Below are 14,693 nucleotides of genomic sequence, written 5' to 3'. Positions count from 1 at the left end.
ATCTATTGCTAGCCCCCTCTGCAGTCTGTATAAGAAAGCTACCGGGAAAACCTTTTGATATGTAAATAACTATTGCACATGCTGTAAATATTACTGTCCCTGCAAATGGCTTTCTGTACTATAGTTAGGAATTAAGAATTGGGTCCTCCCCCTCAAGACGGTATATTTGAAGACTGGCTAGAACAACAGTGAAAAGGAAGGGTCCGAACGCTTAGCTTTTATGACTTTTTGAAAAGCCCTTTCAAGACAGTCACTCTCCAGTAAGGCTCATTCCTGTCTGCTGCCCATGGTACCATGTCAGCACCTCCGCAACTAAAAGAGGCAAGAACCAGACCTCCGCTAGAGCAAGTGCTCCTTCCAGCCAGATTCTGTCAATATGGGCACTCTCAGGGTGACAGAAAGCAGTGCATCACCTTGACCATTCCACCTTTGCCAGGCTAGGGGACCACTCAAGTGACACTTTCATAGGTTGCATTAGTATGGAACTTTCTTCCTGTCTCTGTCAGGGTTCCCTGTCTTTGCCTGGAAGGGAGAGTCTGAAGATGACTTCTGGTGGTGTATCGATCGCTGTGTCAACGTCGAAGGATGGCAGCCTAATATGGTGGGTCTAAAATATGGTAGGAACTAAAACATCTGGCACATGTAATACAAGTTATTAAGACTGATGTCTCAGCTATAGTCTAGAGAGATGAAGGGTGGGGTAGGGTCCACAGAAGGTTTGGAATTATTAAAATGTTCCCTATTAAATCTTGAATGTAGAGTTCTGTGTTTCTTCATCAAAAGCTAATCATACTACTTGCCACCTACATAGCACTTATCTTCAAAGTGCATTAGAATTATGAACTGATCCTCACAATATAGGGAATTAACTTATCACTGTCTTACAAGTAGGGAATTGGAGGAGGTGGTTGACACACTTGCAAGAGACCTTACATGGAGCCAGTCCAGTTCTTGTCTATACAGGAAGGTTGCACCAGTTTTACTTAAGTCAGTTTTTAAACCGATGTAGTTAAACTGGTGTGAAGTCCTGTATAAGTGCTCTTATTTCCATTTGAGCAGTTTATTTCAGTATAACTTTTAAACTTGTTCCCAATCGAGTTAAGCTAAACTGCAAAAAACCACTCAAAGCAAAATAAGCGTCCACACAGCAGTTTGCACCAGTTCAACTAGATCATCTTAAATTCACACCTTAGGTTATACCACGGCAACTTTCCCATTTAGACAAGGCCTCCATTTCAGAGCCAGGGTTAGGACTCCAGAGACCTTGACAACTAGCCTGGGCTCATTGTATCAGATTGCAAAACAGTAAGAAGCATAGCTTCTTGCTTTAATGGCTTGTGATATCTTTGCGCGTAGGGCAATCCCAGAACCCTGAACTTGGCAAGTGGAATAGTTTTCAGTTCTCAGATGTTTTATTCCTACAACATTTGAGACTGGTCCTTGGCTCTGGAGCTCACAATCTAATGGATGGTGGATTTTGTGATGTATCTGTATCGCTTAAGTTTGCTCATATTGAATTATTTGGGATGTGTTAGAGTTTTCTTTCTTTAAGTACACCTGTGTTCACTTTATTTTCTCCATCCCCTTTAGAAGGTTTGGGGAATAGTCAGATAATCCATCCCCTCAGCCATAAATCTGCATATGGAAAATTCAATTAAAGAAATGATAAATGGCTTATGTTGGGGAATAAGCTTCCATCAGTAGTGACAGCAATCACTGAGTTGGTGTCCAAGAAATCAAAACCCTTCCTGCACCTGCACGTTTGTCCTACGATAGTTTGACTCAGCTTCTTGGTTCTGTGCAATGTGTTAGGATGTCTGATGTCTTCTCAGAATTCCTCTTTGTGAGGATGGCATTGTGGATCTGCAGAGCTCTTTCATGTGGTCCACACAACAGAGCATTCTTCTTCAAGTATATCCCCTGTGGGTGTTCCACCATAGGATATGCATGGGCCCATGCACTCGTGACTGGAAATTGTAAATAGCTGTTACTGCACTCGAGCAAAGCAGAGCTTTGTGCTCCCATGTGAGAGCATAGAGGGAGGTACAGACCCAGTTCCCGCCACTCCTGTTCCTTCTCAACCGCCTGCAGCTTGAAACAGCACCATTGTGGTGTCCGCTGTTTACACCTTCCCGCTTGCCTTACCCTTTATCATTTATTTTTTATTTTATTTAGTTAGTTATTATTTTCTGGTTAATTTTTTCTCAGTTTTAGCACAGGTTGTTCATGAAGGGGTGGTGGTCCCCTCCTACAAACTTCTTGCATTAGTGCTTTCGGCATTTCCCTGTGTTATGCCTAAAACCCCACAGTTCAAGTCCTGCCAGACCTGCCATTTCCCCACAGTGACAGGCATTCTAGTTGTCTCCAAGACACATCCTGTCAAAGCGTAAATCTGCCTGGGGTTCAAAGGCAGGTCTTGTAAAGATAGAGAGGCTAGGTTGAAGCTTCTCTTAGTAGAACACTCCCTAGCTCCAATGGGGTCTGCTTCCTCCTCCCCCACCGTCTCTTCTCCTCCCCCCTCAGTCTCTCAGGCTGCTCCGGTGGCTTCCAGAGCCTTAGAGGTAGTTCCAGAGATCAAGACCTCTGAAAGGATGAAGTCCCTCTCATCCACCAAACTCTAGAAACAGTGATAGGTCACCTTATAGTGCTGAGTCTCAGGAGACCTCGCATCCCATAATGGGACTGCAACATGGCCTTTCATTCACACTTATGCCAAGCACTACATAATCTTACCTGCTTCCAGGGCTGACATTACCTTTGGTGATGTCATCCTCCAAACTGTCTTGGATTTCTCCTCAGCACCCACCTCCATGTTCAGATACTGCTTGGGAGTCTCCTACGGTGGAGCACCTTTAGGGGCAGATGTTGTGCAGGAGGAGAGGTTACTTACCTGCACATTAACTTGAGTTCTTCGAGATGTTTTGTCCCTGTGGGTGTTCCATCTCCCATCCTCCTTCCCTTCTGCGGCAGTCTTCAGCTTCACAATTGCAAAGGAATTGGAGTCGCAGCGGAGCTGCATCTCCTTATATGTCCTCACATGGGAGCACGAGATGCTACCCTGTGTCAGCATAGACCCGTGGACACTGCTGTTCACAATCTCCAGTCAAGAGTGCACCAGTTCTGTTCTGTGCATGAACCAAAGTGAAATAAGTCATCTGGGGACAGACATGTGAAGGGGAAATAGGGTACAGCAAATTGATCTGGGGGAGATTTGGGAATTACTATTTTAAAAAGAACCTTATAGTCTGACAAGCAGCTGCAATGAGAGACTAACAGGATTCCAGGTTTGCATTGTTGGAGGCATAAAATGCAAATCAAAGGAGAAGGTATTTCTACGTAGGGGGTGGATTAGATCTCTGCTGGGATAGTGGACCCAGCAATTGTCTGTGCCAGAGGATATAAATGTCCCTTTTGAAGAGAGTGAAGAGTGAAGATGCAGTGATGTTTCTGTTACCATGTTTTGGCCCCTCAGAGTTCTCTGAGCCACGCTGAGCGCACTAAAATCAGGAGGGGATTGATACAATGCAGCTATACGAACACTCCGGTCTAACAAAAAGTCTGGCGTTGACTGCAATTAGTAGCAGAAAGGCAAGATGGGGATAATGCTCAGAAAGGTTGATTTGCATGAAAAACTCCTCCCTGGCGTGGTCATGCAGGTGAAGATTGATTTGCTAACATGATAACTAGGAAGGATTCTAATGAAACAAAATAAAGAAGATGTATGAGGAAACTACAGGAAAATAAGCATGAGGTGGATCTTGCTTTTAGAGTAATTTATGTACATTCTGCTGTCTGAAGGTGGCCATCCGTGGAGGCATTCCAGAGACCCAGTCTCGAGCCTTCATGTCCTCTTACCTTATACTCTCCTAGGAAGGAGAAACTTGCTAAAAGCCAGAATTCTGCTCTGTGTATGCATTTTCACAAGAGGACTCTCTGCCCTATCAATGAAATGAGGATTGATGAAACCAAGAGATTCAGTAGTTGCGTGTACTCCAAGTGAAATATAAGTAGCTTGAAAGGAATCAAGAGTGGAGAATGAGTCTTATCTCTAATATTTCACTCTCATGTCAATTTCTTCATTCCATTAGATCTCTAGATTTTAAATGAAAGGTGTAATCTGAGCACAGGTCTGAGAGTCAGGAACTCCTTAGTTCTGATCTCTGCATTGCCACCACCCTGTGTGGATTTGGCAAGTCATTTAACCTCTTAGTGCCTCGGTTTCCCCATATGTAGAATGGAGATTATATCTGTTCACACTGGAGTTTGTTTTCTTGTAAAGCACTTGGAAGAGGAAAAGGAGATGGTGTTTATTATTATTATGTAATATTTTGTGGAGCACTGACAATGTGCTACTCTTTCCAAACATTCAGAAAGGAACAGTTGGTCCCTGCACTGAGGAGCTCATCGTCAAAGGAGAGAGAGAGAGATTATGGGCATGGGCTCCAATAATAATCAGCACTTTGCATTTCTAAATCACTATATAAACAACTAATGATGGCAGCATTCTGGTTCAATACACACACCGCAAGCCATGTTATTACAGAAGGAAAATTTAGATGGAGATTGCCAAGTGCTCTTCTGATATTCCATTGTGTGCTGTGTCTGTAAAAGCTGGGAGTGAATTTTGTGTTTGGAATGGAGTTAAAAAGAACAAAGCAGTGTATAGCAATTATTTGATTCTGTATAGAGTAGCACCAATAAACAGCTGGGCACGCCTCAGAACCAGTAGGGGGCGTGGGGAGCCAGGCTTTCAGGCCCTCAGCACATCATCCGCTGTTCATTAAAACCTGCTTTGTGTTCCTTCTGCGATTTGGCAGCTGTCTCCTACTCTGATGTGTTACTCATTATGTGCTGTGCTGGGGATGTCACTTCAGCTGCCTACCTGGAGCTAGCTGAGGGGAGCAGAGGAGTTAAGGAGGTGCAAATTTTGTCTGTAGTGATTCCCCCCCCCACAGCCTTTTAATTAGATCCCAGTTCGGGGAGGAAACCTTGTGAAATCCTGTGCAGTATGAACCTGGAAATAAAAGGCTTTTTCCTGAATATCCTTTAGGACAGTCATGGCTCTATATTCCAGCCAGGTATACTCGCCCCAGGAGTATCACAGAAGGGACTAGACACCTGAGTGCAGCTGCATATCTTGAGACTCAAGCAAAGCAGAATTTTATGGTAACAGTGTGCTGCAGTGCTCTTTATCGCCTGGCTGTTGGGATGCAGAGATGACAGTGATTGGCATGCTGTATGTAACGTGAGCACTCAGCACACAGAGTAGAGGGGTGCTGTGAGCTAATGGAACATACTGGATCCCTTAGACACCCCAATATACAAGCCCAGAATTGCTTGCAGAGCTCTCCATCCTTTTTGTGCACTTGTTAGGATTAGCTGAAAGAGTGTAATTGGAAGTAGTGGGGATTGGGGCCAGGGTATTTGGAAGGGGACCATAAAGACAGGGATCTACCACTTGAGAATCTCTGTTAGGTGGCTTTTTCTAATCCTTTCTGTGGCCCTCCAGTCACTACACATCAGGGACCATGGGTCTTGAACTCTGGTCTTTAGGGCTTTTTGGTGCCAGCAGGGTCTAGCCTGCCACACAGGGACTTGCTAACTGTTGTCAGAATGGGAGCTGAGCTCAGACACAGTTCTGGGAGATGATTGGCAGAACACTGGGGGAGCCCCGATTGGTCCACAGCCCCTATTTTAACCCAGCACAGGAACAGGAAGTTGTCCGTGCAATTGGGATCCATGTTGCTCTGGATTGTGTGCCTTGTGTTGCCTGCTCACCTGGCTTCACTTCCTGGAATCCTGTACTGACCTGACTTTGGTTATTGATCTGTGGTTCTGCTCTCAAGTTTGTCTCCTTCTTCTGGTCTCCTGGTAACCTGATCCTGCCTGCCTCCCGACACTTGACTCTGTTTCGCCTCTGGCCTATTTCTGACTCTGATCCCCTGGAGTCAGACACAGCCTGACTCCTACTTTGACCACAAGGTCACACCCATGTCCCGGTCATGACAGCAGACAGTGATTATAATCACATTGTGTTAGATAAAATTTTTGTCTGAAAAGCCTTGATCCATCTTGCAGATGCTATTGTATGCCGCAGAAAACCCTAAAAATAAAATCAACTAATGTCAAGGAGTATCTGGACATTCACCCTAGTTTATTGTAGCCTGTGCTACATCTTTATGGTTGATTACATGTACTTAGTAACTGCCTGGTAACTACATTCTCATGTGCTACCTTAAGTTGAGTTTATATAACACCGGCCATGGGTGCATTAGAACTGTGCTTCCAAACTTTTCAGTACTGTGGCTTCTCTACAGATATTTTAAAATTGAGTGGCTCCCCAGTACCAGATAACATTTTTTTTTTTTTTTTTTTTACCAACTCAGGAAGCTACAAGAGTTCAGACACTAGTTTCAAGTTGGTCACTAGACAGTTTTGCATCTTTATTCAACTACATAGTTTATTTAATTATATAATCTTATCAGTATTTTTAAAACTATCATTTGAAAATATGGATTTTTGATTTGTTTGGACACAGCCTAAGATTTTAATGACAAGAATGGGCCTGTTAAATAAAAGTTCTTCCACTATTGCACCTGCTTGGATAAATCTCACATGACACAGAAGCTGAGCCATGTTTGCTGTGTCTGTGGATTCATGTAGCTGCAGTGCAAAATATTGATTCTTCTTAGCTTGTTCTGGCAACTGGCCCTGGACACAAGACATGAAAATCCAAACATCCTCTAGTTATCATCGTATTGTCTACTTTTCTTCCTTTTCTGCTTAACTGCATTAAAATCATCATCATCTTCAGCCCAATGTTTGCAACATGTAGACTTAGCACTTAGTAAAAACTGTCCCATTGTAAAGTAAAATGCACCTGTCTTTTCCTCTGCCCCGCCCCATTGCCCTGTTGGCCGATGCTGGTGCCGCAGGCAGCACTGTTTTAGTATCCCTTCTCTCTCTTCTCCAGCAGGGGGCTTTCAGACAGGAGACTTCCTGCTGAAAGCGTCCCAGAGCAGCAAGTCTCCCTGTTGGAAGCCCCCTGTAGGAGTGGAGGGCAGAGAGAGGCTGCCAGCACCACAGCAGCTGCAGCATAAGATGCAGACCCATAGGTAAAACAGGTGATTGTTAAGCTTATTTTATTAGTTTCTTAATTAGAAAAAAAAAAACAAAAATGGGCATATCAATTAAAAACAAATTCCCAAACACTCCCCTGTGAACCCTTTCTGGGTCCCCAAGGGAGCCATAGCTCACTGGATTAGAAAGCTTGAGATCTTTTTCCGTCTCTAATTTCTAGGATTCTAGGCTGAATTATGGTCCGTAGTAAGGCATTAATTTTTCAGAGAGCACTTAACTTGTATTTAGCATCACACCAGCATAAGCAGATCTGCTCATTTTAATTGTTTTAATAAAGCAATAAGTTTGGCTATTAACATTCCACCATGAGGAGCACATTCCATAAGGAATGTCTTTTATAATGTGGCTTTTATCTCCTTTGGTAAAGTGGTTCATTAGGAGGGACTGGATGGTTCAGGGGATTGGTGAGCTGCTAGGAAGCCTGGTATTTCTAGGTTCCAAATTCAAATCCAGCCTGGGTAGGGTGTGACCAAAAGTTACTGACTAAAGACTGTTCAGTGGCCTATGTGAAACACAGTGGGTTTCCCAATATAAAATTATTATTACAGTTGTCATTAGTTGGCCTCACTGTTCACAGTCAGAGCAGAAAGGCCAGAGACTGGGCTATGGTCAACAAACATTTCCCTGTCACTTCCAGAGATGGTCCCTCCTGCTGGAGCTTGCACTGCTGCTGTTTGCGCTGTCCCTAATCTGAGGATAAATCCTGAGGGCCTGAGCAGTCCCTCTCCAGCCTCATTAAACAAAAATGTAACCAAAGTGTCATTGCTCCATTGAATAGTCCTTGTCTTGGCTTTGTCTGGGGTGTTGCAACGGCCCTATGGCCTACATCATACCAAGATGTGGACTTGCTTCAGAAGCTGGAATTCAGTGAATAATTTACCTGTGGTGTTATTAACGAAGGAGGTCAATGGCCTCGCTGGTTTTCAGTACAGTGACTTGGTGCAACTTTCTCATTACAGATCTTGGATGATGGAGGGGACCTGACCCACTGGATTTACAAGAAATACCCCAACATGTTTAAGAAGATCAAGGGGATAGTAGAAGAGAGTGTGACTGGGGTCCACAGGTAATGGAGCTGTATCCACAGCAAGCACATAGCCCTCTGGGAAAAGGATCCTGTGTGTGTCTCACATACTCAGCACTCACAAGAAGCTGTGACATACCATATCTCAGCCTGTTGCCTGAACTTTGATCCTACAAATACAGCCTTGCAGTAGTTTCCTGTTGGTGTGGATTAGCTCTTAAAAAATAAAAAGTCACATTTACTCTCCCCATCTAAAAATAAACTTGAAAACGTCTAATGATCTGAACCTGAGACTAGGAGGTAGGAACTTCTGAGTTCTTATTCTGATTCTGCCATTGACTCTTGTGTGAGCTTGAGAAAACATCTAACCTCTTTTTCCCGTCTGTAACATGGGAATAATACGTGCCTGCCTTGCCAGGGATGTGAAGAGGAAGGGACGGTGAGAAGAGGAGTGAGGATTGGTGTTACAGTGCAAGGGGAAAGTGTAGTTGGCTTTGGCAAAAGTGAGAAGCTTAGAGTCAATCTCAAACTGAAGTGCACGGGAAGGAGTGAGATTGTAGGAGGAAATGACTCCATAGCTTGAGGGAGGGGGAGAATTCCAGACAGACAAGTCAGCATAAATGCGTGACACCCATACCTCAGCCTATGGAAGCAGAGGAGTAGTGGGAAAGTGATTAACAAAATCAGAAGGAAGGTCTGAGCAAGTGTGTGGTTTGAGCAAATCAGCAAGTCAGTTTTCAGTTGGAGGAGGCGATGGATTGCAAGGTAGGGAAGGTGAGTCAGAACAGTAGGGAGGAATGGGAAGCTAGCAAAGGTGGCAGAGGATGAGGGCAACAGTCTTTTTTTTTTCTTGCAGTGAGAGCATAATATGGCTGCAGCTCTCGAAACTGGCTGAAGAATAGGGATCTAGGCATGCTGTGAAAAAGGGAATTGAAACTGTGGAGATAGGAAGTGCTGGCTGAAACCTGATTAAGATTTCAGCAGAGGCAGGGTGAAGAAAAGGACCTGATTTGACAGTATTCTATCAGTGGCAGTCAGAGATGTATGGGCAAGGCAGATGTGTAGAGAGCAAAGTAAGGTTAAGGGTAACTCCCTGCATTCTTGCTTCAGTGGCTAAGGTCTGAGTTAAGGATGCTGATGGGACGCACACAGGGAACACAAAACTTTTCATCCAAATGGACACGTTTAGTTTTTGAAGCATTTGGTATGGGAAATCACTGTATCTGGGAGCTAACACTTGAGGCTTGTAGATGGGTCAGAGTGTGCAATGAAGGAAATACACAGTTGGGCAGTCTGTGCACAGAAGTGTTGTCCAGGTTGTGGTAAACAGTAGAGAGCAAGAAGAAAGTCTTCTGGAGAAGGCATAATTGTACTCAGTGTATATTTGTGAGAGAGCTGATAGTTCACATTCTGGTTTGCAGGATACCAGCCAACTCTTGAACACATAACCAGGGCTTTGGAGCTGTGCTCCGGCTCCGCTCCAGCCCCAGGCAAAAACCTGCAGCTCCACTGCTCCGGAGCTGCTCCGCACTCCAGCTCCGAGCTCCGTACCAAAGCCCTACACATAACAATTGAATACTTTCAGGTTCTCTTCCTGTTTGTAGTCTAGAATTTAGATTTGTTATCTTGTTTATGTTTTCACTCTCATAGTAGTTAATCATAGCTGAGTACTTCCACAGAGAGATGCATTTCTGTCTGTTGCCAGTAAAAAAAGTTCAACACAGCACATACTACAGCATGATTGTAACTTGCCTTACGTTGCAGTCAGTGTGCTGTCTGTGGCACCTTAGAGACTAACCAATTTATTTGAGCATAAGCTTTCGTGAGCTACAGCTCACTTCATCGGATGCATACTGTGGAAAGTGTAGAAGATCTTTTTACACACACAAAGCATGAAAAAAATACCTCCCCCCACCCCACTCTCCTGCTGGTAATAGCTTATCTAAAGTGATCACTCTCTTTACAATGTGTATGATAATCAATTTGGGCCATTTCCAGCACAAATCCAGGTTTTCTCCCCCCCCCACCCCCCCACCCCCCACACACACTCTCCTTCTGGTAAACCCACTCTCCTGCTGGTAATAGCTTATCTAAAGTGACCACTCGCCTTACAATGTGTATGATAATCAAGGTGGGCCATTTCCAGCACAAATCCAGGGTTTAACAAGAACATCTTGGGGGGGGGGGGGGGGGAGGAAAAAACAAGGGGAAATAGGTTACCTTGCATAATGACTTAGCCACTCTCAGTCTCAATTCAAGCCTAAGTTAATTGTATCCAATTTGCAAATGAATTCCAATTCAACAGTCTCTCGCTGGACTCTGGATTTGAAGTTTTTTTGTTGTAATATCGCAACTTTCATGTCTGTAATCGCGTGACCAGAGAGATTGAAGTGTTCTCCGACTGGTTTATGAATGTTATAATTCTTGACATCTGATTTGTGTCCATTTATTCTTTTACGTAGAGACTGTCCAGTTTGACCAATGTACCTGGCAGAGGGGCATTGCTGGCACATGATGGCATAGATCACATTGGTGGATGTGCAGGTGAACAAGCCTCTGATAGTGTGGCTGATGTTATTAGGCCCTGTGATGGTGTCCCCTGAATAGATATGTGGGCACAGTTGGCAACGGGCTTTGTTGCAAGGATAGGTTCCTGGGTTAGTGGTTCTGTTGTGTGGTATGTGGTTGCTGGTGAGTATTTGCTTCAGGTTGGGGGGCTGTCTGTAGGCAAGGACTGGCCTGTCTCCCAAGATTTGTGAGAGTGTTGGGTCATCCTTCAGGATAGGCTGTAGATCCTTAATAATGCGTTGGAGGGGCTTTAGTTGGGGGCTGAAGGTGACAGCTAGTGGCGTTCTGTTATTTTCTTTGTTAGGCCTGTCCTGTAGTAGGTGACTTCTGGGAACTCTTCTGGCTCTATCAATCTGTTTACTCACTTCCGCAGGTGGGTGTTGTAGTTGTAAGAATGCTTGATAGAGATCTTGTAGGTGTTTGTCTCTGTCTGAGGGGTTGGAGCAAATGCGGTTGTATCGCAGAACTTGGCTGTAGACGATGGATCGTGTGGTGTGGTCAGGGTGAAAGCTGGAGGCATGTAGGTAGGAATAGCAGTCAGTAGGTTTCCGATATAGGATGGTGTTTATGTGACCATCGTTTATTAGCACTGTAGTGTCCAGGAAGTGGATCTCTTGTGTGTACTGGACCAGGCTGAGGTTGATGGTGGGATGGAAATTGTTGAAATCATGGTGGAATTCCTCAAGGGCTTCTTTTCCATGGGTCCAGATGATGAAGATGTCATCAATATAGCGCAAGTAGAGTAGGGGCGTTAGGGGACAAGAGCTGAGGAAGCGTTGTTCTAAGTCAGCCATAAAAATGTTGGCATACTGTGGGGCCATGCGGGTACCCATAGCAGTGCCGCTGATCTGAAGGTATACATTGTCCCCAAATGTAAAATAGTTATGGGTAAGGACAAAGTCACAAAGTTCAGCCACCAGGTTAGCCGTGACATTATCGAGGATAGTGTTCTTGATGGCTTGTAGTCCATCTTTGTGTGGAATGTTGGTGTAGAGGGCTTCTGCATCCATAGTGGCCAGGATGGTGTTATCAGGAAGATCACCGATGGATTATAGTTTCCTCAGTAAGTCAGTGGTGTCTCGAAGGTAGCTGGGAGTGCTGGTAGCGTAGGGCCTGAGGAGGGAGTCTACATAGCCAGACAATCCTGCTGTCAGGGTGCCAATGCCTGAGATGATGGGGCGCCCAGGATTTCCAGGTTTATGGATCTTGGGTAGTAGATAGAATATCCCAGGTCGGGGTTCCAGGGGTGTGTCTGTGCGGATTTGATCTTGTGCTTTTTTCAGGGAGTTTCTTGAGCAAATGCTGTAGTTTCTTTTGGTAACTCTCAGTGGGATCAGAGGGTAATGGCTTGTAGAAAGTGGTGTTGGAGAGCTGCCAAGCAGCCTCTTGTTCATATTCCGACCTATTCATGATGACAACAGCACCTCCTTTGTCAGCCTTTTTGATTATGATGTCAGAGTTGTTTCTGAGGCTGTGGATGGCATTGTGTTCCACAAAAAAACTTCAAATCCAGAGTCCAGCGAGAAACTGTTGAATTGGAATTCATTTGCAAATTGGATACAATTAACTTAGGCTTGAATAGAGACTGGGAGTGGCTAAGTCATTATGCAAGGTAACCTATTTCCCCTTGTTTTTTCCTACCCCCCTCCACCCCCAGACGTTCTTGTTAAACCCTGGATTTGTGCTGGAAATGGCCCGCCTTGATTATCATACACATTGTAAGGAGAGTGGTCACTTTAGATAAGCTATTACCAGCAGGAGAGTGGGTTTGTGGGGGGGGGGGTGAGAAAACCTGGACTTGTGCTGGAAATGGCCCAACTTGATTATCATACACATTATAAAGAGAGTGATCACTTTAGATAAGCTATTACCAGCAGGAGAGTGGGGTGGGGTGGGGGGAGGTATTTTTTTCATGCTTTGTGTGTGTAAAAAGATCTTCTACACTTTCCACAGTATGCATCCGATGAAGTGAGCTGTAACTCATGAAAGCTTATGCTCAAATAAATTGGTTCGTCTCTAAGGTGCCACAAGTCCTCCTTTTCTTTTTTTCGAATACAGACTAACACGGCTGTTACTCTGAAACCTGTGCTGACTGTGCCATTTAAAATAAGTGATTTGGTCCAAATACCCATCTTAGTGGTTGCACTTTGTAAGGCTGTTTTAAGTCTCTCGCTCTGACCAGCTCTTACTACTTGCACCTAAATTGTAAGAAGTGTGGGAGGAGGGCTCTAGGAACACACATATTTTGCGTTGAAAGGGCACCAAAGGGTATTGATCTGAAGTTGGAAGAAGCATGCTGTCATGCACTTGATAAAAATGTAAAGGAGCCAAGGACAGAACATGCTTTAGATTCTAATCTGGTACTGGCAATTTTTCTGGACGGGACAAGCATAAATGCATTTACGAAATGAGGGATATACCTCCCATGCTAGAATTGGGAGGATGTCCACAGGTAGGTGCTAACTTTGGCTATGGAGATGTGTGCCAGTCCTTACCAGCTAATCAAGAGAGGTAAGAGCATTTGGAGGCAGAATATAGGAAAACCTTTCTCAGTTCGTTTTTCATTCTCCTGTTCTCTCCCTTATTCCTTACAGGTTATACCAGTTATCTAAAGCTGGAAAACTCTGTGTCCCAGCTATGAACGTCAACGACTCTGTCACCAAACAGAAGTTCGACAACCTCTACTGCTGCAGAGAATCCATTCTTGATGGGTATGTAGCTCCCTGACTAAATAGAGCACTCTGTATGACTTCCATGCTTGGGTGTGTTTAGAAAAGACAGAAGTCCACTAAACTGGGTGACTGGGCAACAAAATGCCAGATGAAATTCAAAATTGATAAGTGAAAAGTAATGCACACTGGAAAAAATCAACCCAACTATACCTATATAATGATGGGTTTTAAATTAACTGTTACCATTCAAGAAAGAGATCTGGAGTCATTGTGAATAGTTCTCTGAAAACCTCAGCTCAACACGGAGTAACTGTCAAAAAGGCTGACGATGTTAGGAACTATTAGGAAAGGGATAGAAAATGAGAAAATATTATAATGCAACTATAAAATGCATGGTACGCCTACCCCTTGAATACTGTGTCTGGTTCTGGTCACCCATCTCAAAAAGGATACAGTGGAACCGGAAAAGGTTTAAAAAAAAGGACAGCAAAGATTCTCAAGGGTACAGAACTGCTCCATATGCGGAGAGATGAAAAACATTAGGGGTGTTCAGCTTAGAAAAGAGATGGTTAAGGGGGGATCTGATAGTGGTTTATAAAATCATGAATGGAGTGGAAAAAGTGAATAGGCAAGTGTTGTTTACCCTCTCCCACAATTCAAAACCCAGGCTCACCCCATGAAATGAATAGGCAGCAGGTTTAATACAAACAAGAAGAAATACCTTTTCACGCAACCCACAGCTAACCTGTGAAACTTATTGCCATGGAATGTTGTGATGGCCAAAAGTATAAGTGGGTTCAAAAATGAACTAGATAAGTTCCTGGAGGACAGGCCCATCAATGGCTATTAGCCAAGATGGTCAGGGATGTAACCCCATGCACGTGGTGATCCTAAAGCTCTGACTGCCAGAAGCCTGGAGGAGAAGACAGGAGTAGATAACTCCAAAATTGCGCTGACCTGTACACCCCCCTGAAACTCTGGTACCGGCCACTGTCTGAGACGGGATACTGGGCTAGATGGACCATTGGTCTGACCCAGTATGGCCATTCTTAATGTTCTAAGGGGTCATGTGGAAATGTTAAAGTTTAATTTCTTGTAAGAACACAGGATTTGCCTTAGTGGCTCAGACCATTTTTCCATTTAATCTAACATCCCGTGTCCTTCATTGCCTAATACCTAATGTTTCAGTGGAAGGTAGAGATTCCCCAATATTGTACCTAATCAGTAGCGCTCACGCTGTGCAGGGGAACTGGGACAGAAACACTTCTGATCTTGTGGTGATCAGCCGA

At 44.2% G+C, this 14,693-nt stretch overlaps 1 protein-coding gene across 7 annotated transcripts in view; it reads left to right on the top strand.

The window, feature by feature from the left end:
• AHCYL2 (adenosylhomocysteinase like 2) overlaps positions 1–14,693 on the top strand; it is a 208,974-nt gene that overhangs the window by 176,219 nt on the left and 18,062 nt on the right. For all 7 annotated transcript variants that reach the window (XR_014712920.1, XR_014712921.1, XM_084638548.1 and 4 more), the window contains 3 exons: positions 507–601; positions 8,100–8,206; positions 13,327–13,443. Coding sequence is in view for 5 of the 7 variants with exons in the window: in XM_084638548.1 (XP_084494674.1) it covers positions 507–601; positions 8,100–8,206; positions 13,327–13,443 (319 nt within the window). In the remaining 2 variants the exon portion in view is untranslated. The remainder of the gene's footprint in view (positions 1–506; positions 602–8,099; positions 8,207–13,326; positions 13,444–14,693) is intronic.

The sequence above is a fragment of the Lepidochelys olivacea genome (genome assembly GCF_965140295.1).
Source record: "Lepidochelys olivacea isolate rLepOli2 genome assembly, chromosome: 1".
NCBI lineage: Eukaryota > Metazoa > Chordata > Testudines > Cheloniidae > Lepidochelys > Lepidochelys olivacea.
This window is presented reverse-complemented; position numbering and strand designations above follow the sequence as displayed.